This window comes from Epinephelus fuscoguttatus, linkage group LG14 (assembly GCF_011397635.1).
Source record: "Epinephelus fuscoguttatus linkage group LG14, E.fuscoguttatus.final_Chr_v1".
Taxonomy (NCBI): Eukaryota; Metazoa; Chordata; class Actinopteri; order Perciformes; family Serranidae; genus Epinephelus; species Epinephelus fuscoguttatus.
In genome coordinates, this window is record NC_064765.1 from 20,170,045 (window position 1) to 20,188,605 (window position 18,561).

The 18,561-nt window shown below is 37.7% G+C and overlaps 1 protein-coding gene across 1 annotated transcript in view; it reads left to right on the plus strand.

Annotated features, from left to right (window-relative positions):
• The window catches only part of rnf144aa (ring finger protein 144aa), a 46,979-nt gene extending 34,154 nt beyond the window's left edge, over positions 1 to 12,825 (plus strand). The window contains exons 4-8 of the mRNA XM_049596563.1: positions 168 to 228; positions 1,970 to 2,186; positions 4,947 to 5,094; positions 5,409 to 5,498; positions 8,862 to 12,825. Of these exons, the coding sequence (XP_049452520.1) occupies positions 168 to 228; positions 1,970 to 2,186; positions 4,947 to 5,094; positions 5,409 to 5,498; positions 8,862 to 8,993 (648 nt within the window). The 3' untranslated portion in view covers positions 8,994 to 12,825. The remainder of the gene's footprint in view (positions 1 to 167; positions 229 to 1,969; positions 2,187 to 4,946; positions 5,095 to 5,408; positions 5,499 to 8,861) is intronic.
• Positions 12,826 to 18,561: the final 5,736 nt, after the last annotated feature.

An 18,561-nucleotide genomic window follows, 5' to 3' on the forward strand; every position in this document is an offset into this window, starting at 1 on the left:
GGCCTCATTGGTAAGCAAGGTGCAAGTTGTGATCTTGTAGACATTTGAATTTGACATTGTTCTGGAAACACACTGAATGTATAATTGCTTTCTGCGGCTTCTGTCTATAAATATGCACAATGACCTGCTTATTTCCCTCCCACTCCTCGTCTCCTCTCTCCCCGTAGATCGAGTGCATGGTGGCCACGGAGATGATGCAGAGATACAAGAAGCTTCAGTTTGAAAGGGGTGAGTCAACGCGAAAGCGGCTGTGGTACGTCAGCGTTATCTTAAGTGTTCCTCGGTGGGTGGTGCGTGGGCAACGGCTGTCAATCATGCACTCACGTGGACCCTCCTGTCCTCCAAGGGTAATACTGTATTTTAACGTGACACACAAAAGGATGACGGCAAATCCTGTCCTGTCTGGAGTCAGTCATTCACGCCCCGTGGACATTTTTGTACTCGAATCACACCACAGGGAGAGCTAATAGACAGACTTAAACAATGCTCGTTTGCTTAGTGGATTCTTATCATCCCCATGTCGGCGCCGAAAAGCAGTCCACTGCTCCGGAATTAAGTGTTTAAATTTTTCCCTCTGACACTAAAAATTAGGGATTCAACGCCATTCACAGACCACAAATAATCATGCAGACAAGACATATTCTGATGACAGGTACTCAGGCCTAACATTTGTCAGATTTGTACTGTAGTATTCTGACTCAACCCTGTCATCCTCATCAAAGCGTGACACCAGCTCCCATCAAATATACATGAAAGGGAAAGCCTCCCAGACTTTGTTTAAAGAGATTCTAATTGGATTGGTTCGGCTCTAGACTCGTAAACTGTCTGACTGACTCTGATGGGGGCAGGTCTCTTAGCATAGCAAGATATTTTAGTTAAATCCTTTTATCTCCGCTTCAGTGTGCAGCTATGTATTCAGTGTCTGCGGTTTACACTGTTTGTAGAATAAATGTTAACCAGCTGGTAAAAGGTTTGGATATCAGTGCTGGAAAAATAATGGCAGGTCTGTGTCGCTCCATGCTGTCAATGTAGACGTGCTAATCAGCGATATTAGAGTTCCCTAGCTACTGGAAAAAAAAGCTTAGCTGTGGTATCACTCTTTGATTGAACTCGCCCTGCAGGTTCACCACCTACACAAAGGCACAAATTGTACACAGAACACGCTGATCTCACTTACGCATGTGAATGCAAGAACACAAAACATACATAGGAGCACAGAGGGGGGTCCTGTAAATGAACACAAATCCTCAAAAAAAAAAAGCCTCAGAAATAGCTGTTGATGGTGCCTGGATAAGGGCAGTCAGGCGTCTCATCAATGTCCCAATCCAGTCAGGCAGAACAGTTGCTGTAACCGTTCCATATTTCTCAGGCTGAGCCAAGAGTGCATGTGGAATGTGTGCTCAGAGTTCTTGGCAGAGGCAAGGGGAAGTAAGGAGAGGATACAAGGGCAAGTGCATCACGCTACAAACTCAGAACAGAACTGGCAAAACATACAACAAAATGGGCTCTTTCATACATATTCAAAAGAGTTGGGAGAAGTCGTGCAGCAAAACAAAAATGAACGATTGTATAAGAGCAATTTCTCAACATAAGCAGGAACCAAAATGAAGCTTGAAAATTGTATATTACATTAAATATGTATGAGGAGGAAGCCTTTTACCAGATTCCAAGGTCACCTTCACATCATGTTAGTAAGTCATACCTTCCTTAAAATTCACCCAAATCCCAGAGAGATATATTTTCTCGTATCTCGTATCTTTTCTTGTATCTAGCCACGCACATATGCACTGAGATTCGATGTCTCTTCAACATCAGCTACCACCACAACAGTGGAGCTGTGCTGCTATAAACATAATCTGAAATATTTGAACTTGACAACTACCTTAAACCAAAAACAATTACTTTGTGATGTTGGTTACCCTTAAGAGAGCTGCTGTCCATGACGCTGGCACTTCTTTTGTTCCATTAGAGGTGCTGCTGGACCCATGCCGGACGTGGTGCCCTTCCTCGACCTGCCAGGCTGTGTGCCAACTAAAGGAAGCAGATTCTTCTGCGCTGCCCCAGCTGGTCCAGTGCGCCGTCTGTGCCCTCGAGTTCTGCTCGGCCTGCAAGGCCAACTGGCACCCCGGACAGGCCTGCCAGGAGAACAACCTGCCTATTACCTCCTTCTTACCAGGAGAAAACAGGTACTGTGTTTTTTATGTGTTCATCCGTTTACGACTAATAGTTGTGTTGAATTTGAGATACTTGTTTTCCCAATTTCTCTCTCATCTGTGGTATTTATCAGATGAGTTATTAGAATATTTCTGTGTAAGGTGTGTACTCTGTCCTCCACATACCTTATGCTCTGGTTAACACTTCGTGCATGCTTCTCCCCAGGTCATTAAGGCTCTCAAAATTAATAGATTAGTCAATTTGGAAAATGATTCTGCATGTATTTTTACAATTGACTAAACTAAATGCCAAAAATTATATAGTTATAACTTCTCCAATGTGAATACTTGCTGGTATTCTTACTGTTTTATAATATTGAACAAAATGTATTTGGGTTTTGGACTTTGACTATTTATGGGTCATAATCAAGAACACAATTATTAGATAAATCATTGAGAAAATCCTTGACAGATTGACCAGCAAAGAAAAGAATTGTGAGTTGCAGCCCTATTATTAAAGGGACAGTGCATCCCAAAATCAAAAATACATATTTTTCCTCTTACCTATAGTGCTATTCATCAATCTAGATTGTTTTGGTGCGAGTTCCTGAGTGTTGAAGATATCAGCAGTAGAGAATATAATGGAACTAGATGGCACTCAGCTTGTGGTGCTCAAAGCGCCCAAAAAATACATTTGAAAAACTCAACAGCAATGTCTCTTTACAGAAATCATGACCCGGTTACTCAAGATAATCCACAGACCTTGTTGTGAGCAGTTTCATGTAGGAACTATTTTCTCTTTACTGAACTACACCCACCAACTATATCAATGTGCAGAAGGTAGCATGCACCTACTGCTAGCTCACCTAGCACCACTGAGCTAGCTAAAGTTACAGCTCAGCCACGGAAGACGCCATTAATGTTACATCTCGTGCTGTCAAAAGCACCACATCCACAACCTTGCATGTTGCAAATGTATTTTTTTGGCATTTTGAGCACCCCAAGCACAGTGCCAACGAGTTTTATTATACTGGAGAGAAGGCAGACATTTTTTGGCTGATATCTCCAACACTCGGCAACTCACACCAAAACATTTTAGACTGAAAAATAATAGGGATGGGTCGCCAGAGGATCCACGATACGATATTATCACGATACTTTAGTCATGATACAATAGTATTGCAATTTTAACGTGTTGCAATATATTGGGTATTGTGATAAAATATATTGTGATATATGGCGATTTATTACCTTTTTTCAATTGTAAGTTAGGAACACTTTGTCAGCATCTGTTTTATCTAGTAAGATTAAGTTTTCATTCTTTATATCGCATTTCACTCATTGTATTTGCAGCAAAATGTATGTGGTGGACTGAAAAAGCAATTGATTTTTTTAATATTCAATTAGGTATATTATAAAAAAAATCGATAGTCTGCACTGTGTGACGATATGATATTGTTGCACAAAAGTATCGCGATACTTTGCTGTATTGATTTTTTTCCCCTAACCCATATAAATAGCTCTACAGGTCAGATGGAAAACATATTTTTGTACACACACATTTTTCTGTCATGTAGGTATAAATTAATGTGCATATCTGATTATTATCTGTCTAAAATCAGTTTACTTTTAACTGATACAAAAGTTTGAATTAAAGTTTTAACAACAAAGATCAAAAATGTTTACTTAAGTCATCCATCTATTTAAAGTTTTATTACATCATTGGTTAAAAGTGTTCACACCAGCAGTATCTATTCTGGTAATAATTTGTTTACATCAGTTGAATGTTTTTACTTCCTCTTCAGAAAGATATTAATTCATCTCGTTTTGGCATCTGTAACCAAATCAGCTGCTATAAAGTCACTGCAGATGCAATCCCTAGAAGTAATATTCATTTTCTTGGAAGTGGAGTAGCGATCCATACATCATGTTCAGTTCACCTGAGTGGAGCTCTGACTTGTCAATACACAGCAGGATTCATTCAGCGCGTCCTTAAATACAGACTGACAGCTTGCCTGGCTGGCTGTTTCGCAGCCACTGCTCAGTTGAGCATCAGCCAGGGCTCCAGCCCAAATGAATAGGCAGATATAAAATAACCGGCTGAAACTAAACTGCAGTAAAGCAGTCTGGGATGGACTTATTACTCCTTTTTAAGGATACAGGAGCTGCCTGTGAGGTTAGCAGAGGGCCGCCGGGGGACATGTGTGGCTGACCCGTTTCTTTGCGATATCCTCTTACTCTGGAAACGTCATTAGCTTTGCAGAGCTTTTCTCTATCTGCACAGGTTCAGGACCAAGCTCAAAGGCCACAGTGGAGGGAGAGAGGATTAGCAGGTCTACTCTTATAGCTGTAAAGAGCCTCAGTGTTTGAACTACACTTGTCTCTAAAAGCTGGATTCGTCTTCACAAAAAATGACTGGGCCTTCCGCTAGAACTTGTCGCAGGACAGTGTTCAGAATAACAGCTACCTGCTCGCCTCCAAATTTCAGGTGTCAGCATTTTACTGACACCGGAGAAATAGACAGAGACAAACTGACACCAACAGGATGGAAGAATAAGAGTGTTGGGAGGGAGTTCAATGCCATTTAGCGACTGGTGGTTTTTAGAAGAGTTGTCAGCGCCTGAGCTAAAGCCATTCGCGGCTTCACACAATCCTGTTACTCCACAGATTGTAAATATTGATCGCTGCATTAAAGCAATCTCATCCACAGCACTTGTTGTAAAGTGAATGTGGGATGTTGTGTCATGTTTGGAATGAAAATCACAGCGGGCCTCGTGTCTCTCTTCCTCGCAGCTCTTTCTATAAGAATGAAGAGGACGACGCACCAATCAAGCGCTGTCCTAAGTGTAAAGTTTACATCGAGAGGGACGAGGGCTGTGCACAGATGATGTGCAAGAACTGCAAACACGCCTTCTGCTGGTACTGTCTGGAGTCCCTGGATGTGAGTGGATGCATTTTTTTCTAACTTTTGTTTCATATTGCTTTTTGATAATCCTGGATGCATATATCATTTGTCTCCTCGTGACAGCAACTGTAGCTTAACCTTGATAAGAAAGGATTTTTTTTTGTTTTTTCCTCCTATAAATTGAGCTTGGATAAGGGTGACTTATGAGCCGCAGTGCCTTATGTAATCTTAATTGTGGGCCGGACCACACAAGTCATTTAGAAAGCAATTTTCTCAGAACAGCTGACAGCGTCTTTCAGGCTGCTAATGGTCAATCTTATCTGTGCTGTGTGTGTGTGTTTGCACGACAGGACGACTTTCTCCTGATCCACTATGACAAAGGGCCCTGTCGGAACAAACTGGGACACTCCAGGGCGTCCGTTATCTGGCACAGAACACAGGTGAGAAACCCATCTGCGCCCCCCCCTCCCCGTCTCACACTCACTCAGGGCTCCCCTCCTTAAACCACACTGCAGCATGTGGCCATACACGTGCTCCCTGCTTTGCCTCTTTCTGGCTCGCACACTCCCATTCAGTGATGGACTCGCATTATCTTGACGGCACAATAGGAAAAGGACAGCTTGGTCCGCGTGCGGTGACAAGTGGCTGATGGTCAGCGTCCTGCTGTTTTCAACTAAGCCTATTATGTTCACCTTTTACTTTAGAAAAAAATGTTTACGTAACCCAAGGTCTTCTTTACAGATAGGTTAGCAAATGTAATGACAGCTTACATATAAAGGATTGGAAATGACATAATTTCCCACATGTGAAATTGTGGATTACACATGACCAGGATTAGATATGACATGTGTTCCAGTCTTCCACCGAGGGCCACTCTGTTGTTCATTGCCCAATTGTCTCCTCAGTATCTCTCCTTAGCCAAATAATGTATTCATGGGGTGGCACGTCCCTTTGTCCAACATACTTGTTATTTTGTCAACATTAGCATACACACTGGCATCTGTTGCCCAGTGGGGCAGACTGAGTCATATGGTTACAGTTCAGCTGGTGGAAGGCAGCTATAGCTTCAGTGCTCTCTGTGTCTCTCTCTTGCTCTCCTCATTTCACCCCCCCCCTCCTTGCTCCTTCACATCTAAAAAGCCTCCCTCATAAATACAACATGTACCAGGGCAAACCTATCTTGCAAAAAAAAAAAGAAGAAAGAAATCTCTCCCTATCTGCTTCTGACATCCATGTCTACCATCAGATAAGGGATGGTCATGTCCTAAACATGTAAGCATCATGTGGGGCTGTTAATCGGAGCACACTGTGCTCTCCTGTACAACGTGGCCTGTATCCAGGCTGTAAGACGTACCGTTAGTAATTTGTTCTTGAATAACTGGCAGAAACCTGTTTGCAAGCGATACCCCAGAAAGGTGTCTGTTTGCCCTCACAATGGGAGGAAAAGCACTGCGCTATTATAAGTCACTGTTGCATGTGACTGCGTGTTATGTATTCCATCTTGAGGCTCTGGACTTGTTGGTGTTTGGCTCCCCCATGTGGTCAATATAAATACTTGCTTTGCTCGTAACAGTGAAGAGTTCTGCTTTGATAACGTTGGATTGCTCAGAATATTTTTTAAATCCATGATTAGTTAGGATATGCAAATACTTGTTCAGAGCATTATGTATTCACAACCCAAATTAGATAGGCCCGTTAACAGCTTTACTGGTGTTAATGCTTGAACAGAGAACCTGTAGAGCTTTACTAATGTCACAAGATTTTGGAGATCCCCAGCAAATTCTCACTGCACCACATTAACCATGGCATATTTCAACCTCCAACACCAAAATACATAGGTAAACTAGAGCACTCAGAGAGCGCAGACCTCCGCCAAGCAGCTCGGATTTCCCGCCCTTTTATTATTTTATCCACTTCGCTTCAACCGATCACCACCAAATCATCTGTTCCTTGTCCCATTATCAACCTTTCCTGAAAATTTCATCAAAATCCATTCAGAACTCTGTGAGTTATTTTGCAGACAAACAGACCAACACCGGCGAAAACATAACCTCCTTGGCAGAGGTAATTAACTCAATGGCTGTCATGGCTGTTACAAGTTAAACGTCACAGTCAAGTTTGTTTGCCAGTCTTCGTCCTAACACTGAATCTAGAAAGTCAAAATGTCTTCCTCCCCTTGCATTGCACATTGCAACATTTTTCAGTGCCTGTAGTTTGTATTAGGTTTTTTCAAAACGTTGCTTCCATTGCACCAGATCAAATGGGTTTGTCCATCACTTCCCATATCTTTGCCTGTGTTTTCTCTCAAAATGACAAAGAGGTACCTGTCCTTATAACATAAATTAGTAGAGTGTAAGTTACTAGTACCTGGAGAGAAAGTCAGTAGGAAGGGGAGCTTAATTAATTTGCTGTTAATTTTTAAAAATAAATGCGCCTTTAATTGTTAAGTTGGGGGGGAAAGGCTTTGTGAAGCATTTTGAATCAACTGTGGTCAAAAGGTTTTGTTGATTTCAAGCATTGAGTGCCATCTGCAGGCCAATTTGTGGTATTGCAGTTGTTAAAGGGATTCAGTGCAAGAGCTTGTGAAAGTCTTGTATCCATAATTACTGCACACATTACATTTTTGGGTTATTTTCATTACTTAAGTTACTGTGTTATTTATTAATGGGTACATTATTTATATGTAAGTAGTAATAGATTCAGCATTATCGGGTTACTGGTAAATTATTATTTCATTGTCATTTATAGCACTTTGTATATTGTTTCATTTGTATTTTCATGTGAAGTGTTTGAGTAGGGTCATTGGGTTTCCTTGGTTATGAGCTAATTGGTTCCTACCTGCCCTTGTTTTGTGGGGACAGGTATGATTGATACACCAGAGAGAGTGCCTCATGATTGACAGTGAAGAAAAGTTGCTGTACCCCTAAATATGGGTGTACCAATACTGTCTTGTCGTGTTGGTGAAAATTAAATGAAGCAAATGTTGTGGCCCGCCTGGAAGAACTGGGGAACACCAATAATCTAGAAAAGAGGGTTACATTTTGTTCAGTATAACTTGCACAACATAAAGTTTAAAAAAATACTTAATACATTTTGGCCCAGTTCCGTCAAGTAGTCCACTTTAAAGCTACAGTTGATAACTTTTATGAAAATAACTTTGGGTTATATTTGTTGACCATAGCGCACTGAAGACAATCAATCAGAGCTGATGAGTCTCTAACGCAGCTGTCAATCATGTCAATCATTCTGTGAACTGTGGTCAAACTGTCAAACTAGCAGCACAGAGTAATAATAAGTCAAGATTCTGTTACTGCAGTGCCTATTTCTCACCTCAGATGTTTCAGAAACATACTTTAGTGTACTGTTTAGCTGTTAAAAGAGAAATGATGCATCAAGTATCTCTCACGTCGCTTACAGCTAAACAGTACACTAAGATATGTTTCTGTTAAGGTTTGAGGTGAGAAATAGGCACTGCAGTAACAGATTCTGGGTTCATATTCGATCAGTGCGGCCTGGACTGAAATGATTGACAGCTGCATTAGAGACTCCGGCTCTGATTGGATGTTTTTGTTCACTTGTGTTTAGGTCATTAGAAGCAATATGAGCAGGCAGAGCAATGTGATTTTTTTTTCTCACAGATCATCTGTCTTATGGTACTGCTGTATGTGCTGCAAATATGACAAAAGGTTATTTTACAAAAGTTACCAACCGTCACTTTAAGTGTGCCCAACCACAGCATGTACCTGCTACTGTACGGATAAGATTGTTGCACTTACATTTTTCTTCCTGATGTCTCCCTACAGGTCGTGGGGATATTTGCCGGCTTCGGTCTGCTCCTGCTGGTTGCCTCCCCCTTCCTCCTCCTGGCCACTCCCATCGTCCTCTGCTGCAAGTGCAAGTGCAGCAAGGGCGATGACGACCCATTGCCAACCTAAAGAAGCCATCAGAGCTGGAGCGCAGAGCCGCTTCATGGATGGGCCATGTTTTCTTTCCTTTTCACCCCTTTATGTTCTTCTCCTCCCACCAGCTTTGAGTGCTTCATTTGTTTTTGGGCTGAGCCTGCACCAGCCCTGGCCGCTTCGGGATCCATCGCTCTGCATGAGAGAGGCATGGTAGAAAAGGGACCCTACACCTTGGCCTGAAGAGAGGTGCGGGGTCGAAGGTCAGAGGAGGTCAGCGTTGTCTGAGGACCACTGTGTCCGTGCTTTAGACATTGTTGGTTTGGGCACGTGGAGGAAGTCTGGGCCACTTCAGGTGGTTCTTAGTAGTGGGTTACTGTCGTGTGGGTCACTACAAACAAAGGAAAAATCAAAGTTAAGAAATGCTTTTCCTCTTGTATGGACAACATAATGCAGGAGCCACCTTAGAGAGAACTTTACTTTATCGCTCTGTTTTGTCGGTTTGTCGTACGCAACAAAAGCTTTCCCCCCCACCCACCACCACACTCGATGTAGCTCTACAGGTTCAGTCAGTAGCATTAGAGTTACACCACGCATGTTTGGTGTTCACTCGATTTGCACACGGGGCATGATTCCTACGTCATGTTCGTGACTGAGGTAGAGACGGGAGGCTGTTGACACTCTCAACTCAATGTACAGCACGTCCTCTTGATGATGTCAATGTTTTATAACCTGTTGCTTTTAATAGAACTGTGCTCAGAGTAGTGTCTTTGTGTTGTACTTTTGGGTGTTTTCCAAACTGTAAGGTACACTTATTAAAGGGGATTGCCACTCAAATAAAAAAATACACTTAGTTTCTTTGGTTAAAGTGACAACTACTTTTGTTCAGCTTCTGTTTTCTCTCCAAATTCATTCTCCAGTCATTGTACAACTTTGTGCGAGTGTTTCCGAAAGATCTCCACGATCTCAGATCCAGAAATGTCCCAAATTGAGTGGTGCTCCCCTTTAAGTTCGACATAAATTTCAAGTCTATGAGAGGACTTTGTATCCACGTGTTGTGGAGCCATTTTAATACAACACTAAAAGAGATGTCACTCCTGTAATTCTCAGTGCCCCCAGGTGGTGGTTTAGCCAAATAGAAATGAATAGCCTTAAATTGAGAATAGCCAAAATCAGGCATTTCCCCCCTGTGCATTACAAACGAGTTTAAAAGGTCCAAATAATCCCAGGGAAAGCATGTTTAACAGTATTTTAAAAGCATTACAGACAGTCAGTGAAGTCCCTTTATATCCAGATGATTCTATGATGTCATCCATATGCCACACTGTTAATAGCCATACTGTTAAAAAAACAAAAAAGGAAAAAAAAAAAGTCCTGATGTTTTGTGTAACCCAGGGTTTGTATTTCCTAAGCCTTTTTAAAGCAGGAGAGCTACATCGTCATCACAAATGATCCAAACTCAGATCTCCGACTCTTAGAGGCTTAACAAATACCTGCCCCGAATTGCAAACTTGCATATGTTAGTGGTCTGAGTGTCGATGTTTTCTCCTGTTGGTAGTTAGACCTCCAACAACAAGCAGCTACTCCCTGCAGGGGCATCGGAAAAGCCTATGGAGTACGTTTAAAAAAAAACGAATGTTCCGTTTTTTGGACACATTAAATATGAAGCTGCTCTATACTATATCACTTTATCTATGCAAGTTTGTACATTACCATTCTTCTATCGATTTCTCATAAACAACTGTACGTCATGAGTAGGTTTATATAGTGAAAGCTGCAGAATGTCACCATGTATGTGCATATCATGGCTTTTATTTAATCAGGGAGTTATTTAGGAACTATCCATTTTATATTCATCTTCTATGTTGCTGTTACCTGTCTGTCTTTTAGCGCTATTTGAAGTTAGAGAGCTTGAAAAGCAGGACAGAGTTTGGCCGTTTTTCACTTGCTAAAGTCTTGATTTTGGGGGGTGGGGGGCGTTGATCGAAACAATGATTTCAGTTTGTTTGCTGGTGTTCTGTCGGATCATTTTTTGTGTCCATGCAGAGCCATTATAATGTTTGTAATAAGCCATTTACTACTGCTTACTTCCCCCTTCCTTCTGGTGTCATTTACCAGTGTTTATGTAGCATTTCATGACACGTGTGGCTACAGTTACCAAAAAAAAAAAAAAAAAAGATGATCAGTAGTTAACAAAAGTAGCTAATCAAAGCTAAACAGTAGCCAATCTCCAATCCTCATATATTTAGCTCCGACATACAGTGCAGGAGTCCTAATTATTAGTAGCCTTAAATTTTCATTTCCTTACCTGTAGCCTGTGTTGCGTTCACTGACCTCACCTGCTTTACGAGCATGATAATTTGATATCAAAGCCAGGCCAATTTTCTACTTTTGAAGTTTGGTGCTTTCCCCCTCCAAAAAAAAAATAGTTTAAATTCCCCAAGCTTTTGTTGTTTTTATGACAATCGTGCCAAGCAGATTTCCTGGAAGGGATAAGGAAACAGAGCTGTCTACTGTATGTGCATTTTGACCATGTATTTGTAATGTATTAACAGTTTTTACAGGGTGGAAGAAAAAAATATTTTAACGCTTCTTTGTGTCAACGCTGCACTGTATATTCTTAATATGATCTGTGATGTGCGTGGTATGGTGCCTGCTGTGTTTAAATGGAGGAGGTTAGCAGCTGAAATCAATGTCTACTCAACAGAAACTGCAAATGTACTTTTTAAAGGGGTTAAGGTCATCAGGGCTCTGATATCACCAGGGTAAAGATAAAGCTATAGTAATAGTGCAAAATATTCATTTAAACACAAAACTATCACCATCATCAATGTCTTCAACAGGCACAAACTAACTAAAGTCAAACAAAATCATGGCCATTTCCATTGTTTTCTCCATTCTCCATTCTCCTTTACCTATGTTTGCTGGCACCACTGACCAGGTAGATACTGTATTATGCAACAAACACAAAAGGGCCAAACAGCAAACATTACAATCACTGCAGTGTCACATTGCATATTGTTTTCTACACTAGAGGCTTGTCAGGGCTCCAATATAAAGGCCTGTATAAAAACCTACATGAAACATCAGCACAGGTGTTGGACTAGGACAGTTTGACGGAGTTAAGGGCTTGCTTCTGAGATTTGACCCTTGAATGAGAAGCAAGGCAACGTTTATCTTACAAGAGCTCACTTTGATCTACTCTGCAACTATCCTAAGATCATGTTTGGTTACAAGCAGCGATTTATATTTTATAACCAGTTGTGTCAAGAGATGAAGCTGCATGATTTTTCTCTGACTTCTACATGTTAAATATTACAATATTGTAGCCTCTAAAGATCTTTGGAATGGTAGCGTTGTCACTCTGTCACTCAGCTGTCTGGGTTTTATTTTAGTTTTGTTTGATCCCCTCCTTTTTGTAAGAAAATATGTTTTGATTTACAGCCATATTATATACAGTGTTGGCCAGCCTTCCTCCGTTCAGCAGGTTGGCTTGATATGTCTGTTACTTTTTTGTTGATTCTTTTTTTATACGCCTGTTTTACATCATAGTTTGTTGTATTTGCATAATATGTTAAAAGAGCGGAATTCTTCAGGCCTGATTGGTCAATTAAATTTCAAGCAGTCACCTCAGTAAGTGGATTATTGTCAAAGGAAATGCTGTCTGTACACAAGACTTTTGTATTTAGAGATGATAAACAATGTCGTCAGTAATTGAAAGTTAATTGACCTGGGTGATACAAAGATATCAACACTGTAAAATGACGTATTTGGATCAGCTCTGTACAACTTAGACTCGGCATCTCAGTATATCTACAGTTCCACTAACACTGTGACACCAGATATTAAAGGTTGTTGTTTTTTGTGATTCTGTTCTCTTCATTGATTCACACCAATGTGTTTAAATATTATAATTCTATATGTCAGACACACAAAAAGGAAGTGTTTTAGTCCATGTGATTGTGAAATGACTCCCTCTGGTGTTGAAAGTGTATAGTTCTCCTTTACATTGACTGAGAGACCTTCAAGTCATAGTATGGTATGCAATTAAAAATGTTTTACATCTATGACATGGAAATTTCATGAAAAAGCCATAGAAGAATACATTGCACAAAAATGGCCCATATCATACTAGAGTGATTTACTAAAAATGGAATAAGTTACAGTATATCATACCATAAAAATGGAATACATTAGTATGTCACAAAAAGACATAGTAAAGTATGCCATGAAAAATGTTATAGTACAGTATGTCATTAAAAAGTCCTAGTAAATTATGTTATAAAAAAAGTAAGTTGTGAAATTTTCAAATATATTATAGTATGTTGTAAAAAATCATAAAATCTAGTAGGTCGCAAAAAATGTCATAGTGTAGTATGTAAAAAAAAAAATCATGGAATATGTCATAATGTAGTATGCCAAAAAAATGGTATAGTATGTTGAAAAAAAATGTCATAGTATAGTATGTAAAAAAAAAAAAAATCATAAAATACATCATAGTACAGTATGCCAAAAAATGTTATGCTATCGTATGTTGAAAAGACATGTCATACTATGTTAAAAAGAAATGTCATACTATAGTATGTCATACCAAATCATAAAAAAGTCATGGTATAGTATGTCGTCCCAAATCATGAAAAAGTCATAGTATAGTATGTCGTCCCAAATCATGAAAAAGAGTCATCGTATAGTATGTCGTCCCAAATCATGAAAAAAAAGTCATGGTATAGCATGTCGTCCCAAATCATGAAAAAAAGTCATAGTATAGTATGTCGTCCATAATCATGACAAAATTCATGGTATAGTATATCGTCCATGATCATGACAAAAAGTAATAGTACAGTATGTCGTCCATAATAATGACAAAAAGTCATAGTATAGCATGTCGTCCCAAATCATGAAAAAAAGTCATGGTATAGTATATCGTCCATAATCATGACAAAATTCATGGTATAGTATATTGTCCATGATCATGACAAAAAGTCATAGTATAGTATGTCGTCCCAAATCATGAAAAAAAGTCATGGTATAGTATATCGTCCATAATCATGACAAAATTCATGGTATAGTATATCGTCCATAATAATGACAAAAAGTCATAGTATAGTATGTCGTCCATAACCATGAAAAAAAGTCATGGTATAGTATGTTGTCCATAATCATGAAAAAAAGTCATGGTATAGCATGTCGTCCAAAATCATGAAAAAAAGTCATGGTATAGCATGTCGTCCAAAATCATGAAAAAAAAGTCATAGTATAGTATGTCATCCCAAATCATGAAATAAAGTCATGGTATAGTATGTTGTCCTTAATCATGAAAAAAAATTCATAGTATAGTATGTCGTCCATAATCATGAAAAAATGTCATGGAAAAATATATCGTCCATGATCATGACAAAAAGTCATAGTATAATATTGTCATCCATAATAATGACAAAAAGTCATAGTATAGTATGTCGTCCATAATCATGAAAAAAAGTCATGGTATAGCATGTCGTCCCAAATCATGAAAAAAAAAGTCATAGTATAGTATATCGTCCATAATCATGACAAAATTCATGGTGTAGTATATCGTCCATAATAATGACAAAAAGTCGTGGTATAGTATGTCGTCCATAATCATGAAAAAAAGTCGTGGTATAGTATGTCGTCCATAATCATGAAAAAATGTCATAGTATTGTATGTCGTCCCAAATCATGAAAAAAAAGTCATGGCATAGCATGTCGTCCCAAATCATGAAAAAAAGTCATGGCATAGTATATCGTCCATAATCATGACAAAATTCATGGAAAAGTATATCGTCCATGATCATGACAAAAAGTAATAGTATAATATTATCATCCATAATAATGACAAAAAGTCATAGTATAGTATATCGTCCATAATCATGACAAAATTCATGGTGTAGTATATCGTCCATAAAGTCACAGTATAGTATGTCGTCCATAATCATGACAAAAAGTCATGGTATAGCATGTCGTCCCAAATCATGAAAAAAAGTCATGGTATAGTATGTTGTCCATAATCATGACAAAAAGTCATGGTATAGCATGTTGTCCCAAATCATGAAAAAAAGTCATAGTATAGTATATCGTCCATAATCATGACAAAATTCATGGTGTAGTATATCGTCCATAATAATGACAAAAAGTCATAGTATAGTATGTCATCCCAAATCATGAAAAAAAGTCATATTACAGTATATCGTCCATAATCATGACAAAATTCATGGTATACTATGTCGTCCAAAATCATGAAAAAATGTCATAGTATTGTATGTCGTCCCAAATCATGAAAAAAAGTCATGGCATAGCATGTCGTCCAAAATCATGAAAAAAAGTTATAGTATAGTATGTCGTCCAAAATCATGAAAAAAAAGTCATAGTATGGTATGTCGTCCCAAATGATGAAAAAATGTCACAGTATAGCATGTCGTCCCAAATCATTAAAAAATGTTATAGTAAATTATGTCGTCCCAAATTATGAAAAAATGTCATAGTATAGTATGTTGTCCCAAATCATAAAAAAAGTCATAGTATATTATGCCATACCAAATCATGAAAAAATGTCATAGTATAGTATGTTGTCCATAATCATGAAAAAAAGTCATAGTATAGTATGTCATCCCAAATCATGAAAAAATGTCATAGTATAGTATGTCGTCCATAATCATGACAAAATGAAATAGTATAGTATGTCGTCCAAAGTCGTGAAAAAATGTCATGCTATAGTATGTCGTTCCAAAATCATGAAAAAAGTCACAGTATTGTATTTCATCCTAAATTATGAAAAAAAATTCATAGTATACTATGTCGTCCAAAACCATGAAAAAAAATTCATAGTATAATATGTCGTCCCAAATCATGAAAAAAGTCATAGTATAGCATGTCGTCCAAAATCATGGAAAAAAGTCACAGTATTGTATTTCATCCTAAATTATGAAAAAAATTCATAGTATAGTATGTCGTCCAAAATTATGAAAAAAGTCACAGTATTGTATTTCATCCTAAATTATGAAAAAAAAATCATAGTATACTATGTCGTCCAAAACCATGAAAAAAAATTCATAGTATAATATGTCGTCCCAAATCATGAAAAAAGTCATAGTATAGCATGTCGTCCAAAATCATGGAAAAAAGTCACAGTATTGTATTTCATCCTAAATTATGAAAAAAATTCATAGTATAGTGTGTCGTCCAAAGTCATGAAAAAAAGTCATAGTATAGCATGTCGTCCCAAAGTCATGAAAAAAAGTCAAAGTATAGTATGTCGTCCAAAATCATGACAAAAAGTCATAGTATAGTATGTCGTCCAAAATCATGAAAAAAAGTCATAGTATAGTATGTCGTCCATAATCATGAAAGTATGTCATGCTATAGCATGTCGTCCCAAATCCTGAAAAAATGTCATAGTATGGTATGTCATCCATAATCATGACAAAAAGTCATAGAATAGTATGCCGTCCAAAATCATGAAAAAAAGTCATAGTATAGTATGTCATCCCAAATCATGAAAAAAAGTCATGCTATAGTATGTCCTTCCAAATCATGAAAAACAATCATAGAATATAGTATGTTGTCCATAATCATGAACAAAAGTCATGGTATAGTATGTCGTCCAAAATCGTGAAAAAAAGTCATAGTATAGTATGTTGTCCTTAATCATGAAAAAAGTCATCGTATAGCATGCCGTCCTAAATCATGGAAAAAAAGGTCATAATATAGTATGTCATCCCAAATCGTGAAAAAAAAGTCATAGTATAGTATGTTGTCCAAAATCATGAAAAAATGTCACAGTATAGCATGTCGTCCAAAATCATGAAAAAAAGTCATAGTATAGTATGTCGTCCAAAATCATGAAAAAAAGTCATAGTATAGTATATCGTCCCAAATCATGAAAAAAAGTCACAGTATTGTATTTCATCCTAAGTTATGAAAAAAAATTCATAGTATACTATGTCGTCCAAAACCATGAAAAAAAAATCATAGTATAATATGTCGTCCCAAATCATGAAAAAAGTCATAGTATAGTATGTCGTCCCAAATCATGAAAAAAAGTCATTGTATTGTATGTCGTCCAAAATCATGAAAAAATGTCATAGTATAGTATGTCGTCCATAATCATGACAAAATGAAATAGTATAGTATGTCGTCCAAAGTCGTGAAAAAATGTCATGCTATAGTATGTCGTTCCAAAATCATGAAAAAAGTCACAGTATTGTATTTCATCCTAAATTATGAAAAAAAATTCATAGTATACTATGTCGTCCAAAACCATGAAAAAAAATTCATAGTATAATATGTCGTCCCAAATCATGAAAAAAGTCATAGTATAGCATGTCGTCCAAAATCATGGAAAAAAGTCACAGTATTGTATTTCATCCTAAATTATGAAAAAAATTCATAGTATAGTATGTCGTCCAAAATTATGAAAAAAGTCACAGTATTGTATTTCATCCTAAATTATGAAAAAAAAATCATAGTATACTATGTCGTCCAAAACCATGAAAAAAAATTCATAGTATAATATGTCGTCCCAAATCATGAAAAAAGTCATAGTATAGCATGTCGTCCAAAATCATGGAAAAAAGTCACAGTATTGTATTTCATCCTAAATTATGAAAAAAATTCATAGTATAGTGTGTCGTCCAAAGTCGTGAAAAAATGTCATAGTATAGCATGTCGTCCCAAAGTCATGAAAAAAAGTCAAAGTATAGTATGTCGTCCAAAATCATGACAAAAAGTCATAGTATAGTATGTCGTCCAAAATCATGAAAAAAAGTCATAGTATAGTATGTCGTCCATAATCATGAAAGTATGTCATGCTATAGCATGTCGTCCCAAATCCTGAAAAAATGTCATAGTATGGTATGTCATCCATAATCATGACAAAAAGTCATAGAATAGTATGCCGTCCAAAATCATGAAAAAAAGTCATAGTATAGTATGTCATCCCAAATCATGAAAAAAAGTCATGCTATAGTATGTCCTTCCAAATCATGAAAAACAATCATAGAATATAGTATGTTGTCCATAATCATGAACAAAAGTCATGGTATAGTATGTCGTCCAAAATCGTGAAAAAAAGTCATAGTATAGTATGTTGTCCTTAATCATGAAAAAAGTCATCGTATAGCATGCCGTCCTAAATCATGGAAAAAAAGGTCATAATATAGTATGTCATCCCAAATCGTGAAAAAAAAGTCATAGTATAGTATGTTGTCCAAAATCATGAAAAAATGTCACAGTATAGCATGTCGTCCAAAATCATGAAAAAAAGTCATAGTATAGTATGTCGTCCAAAATCATGAAAAAAAGTCATAGTATAGTATGTCGTCCAATATCATGAAAAAAAAGCCACAGTATAGTATGTCGTCCAAAGTCGTGAAAAAAAGTCATAGTATAGTATGTCGTCCATAATCATGAAAAAATGTCATGCTATAGTACGTCGTTCCAAAATCATGAAAAAATGTCATAGTATGGTATGTCATCCATAATCATGACAAAAAGTCATAGCATAGTATGCCGTCCAAAATCATGAAAAAAAGTCATAGTATAGTATGTCATCCCAAATCATGAAAAAAAGTCATGCTATAGTATGTCC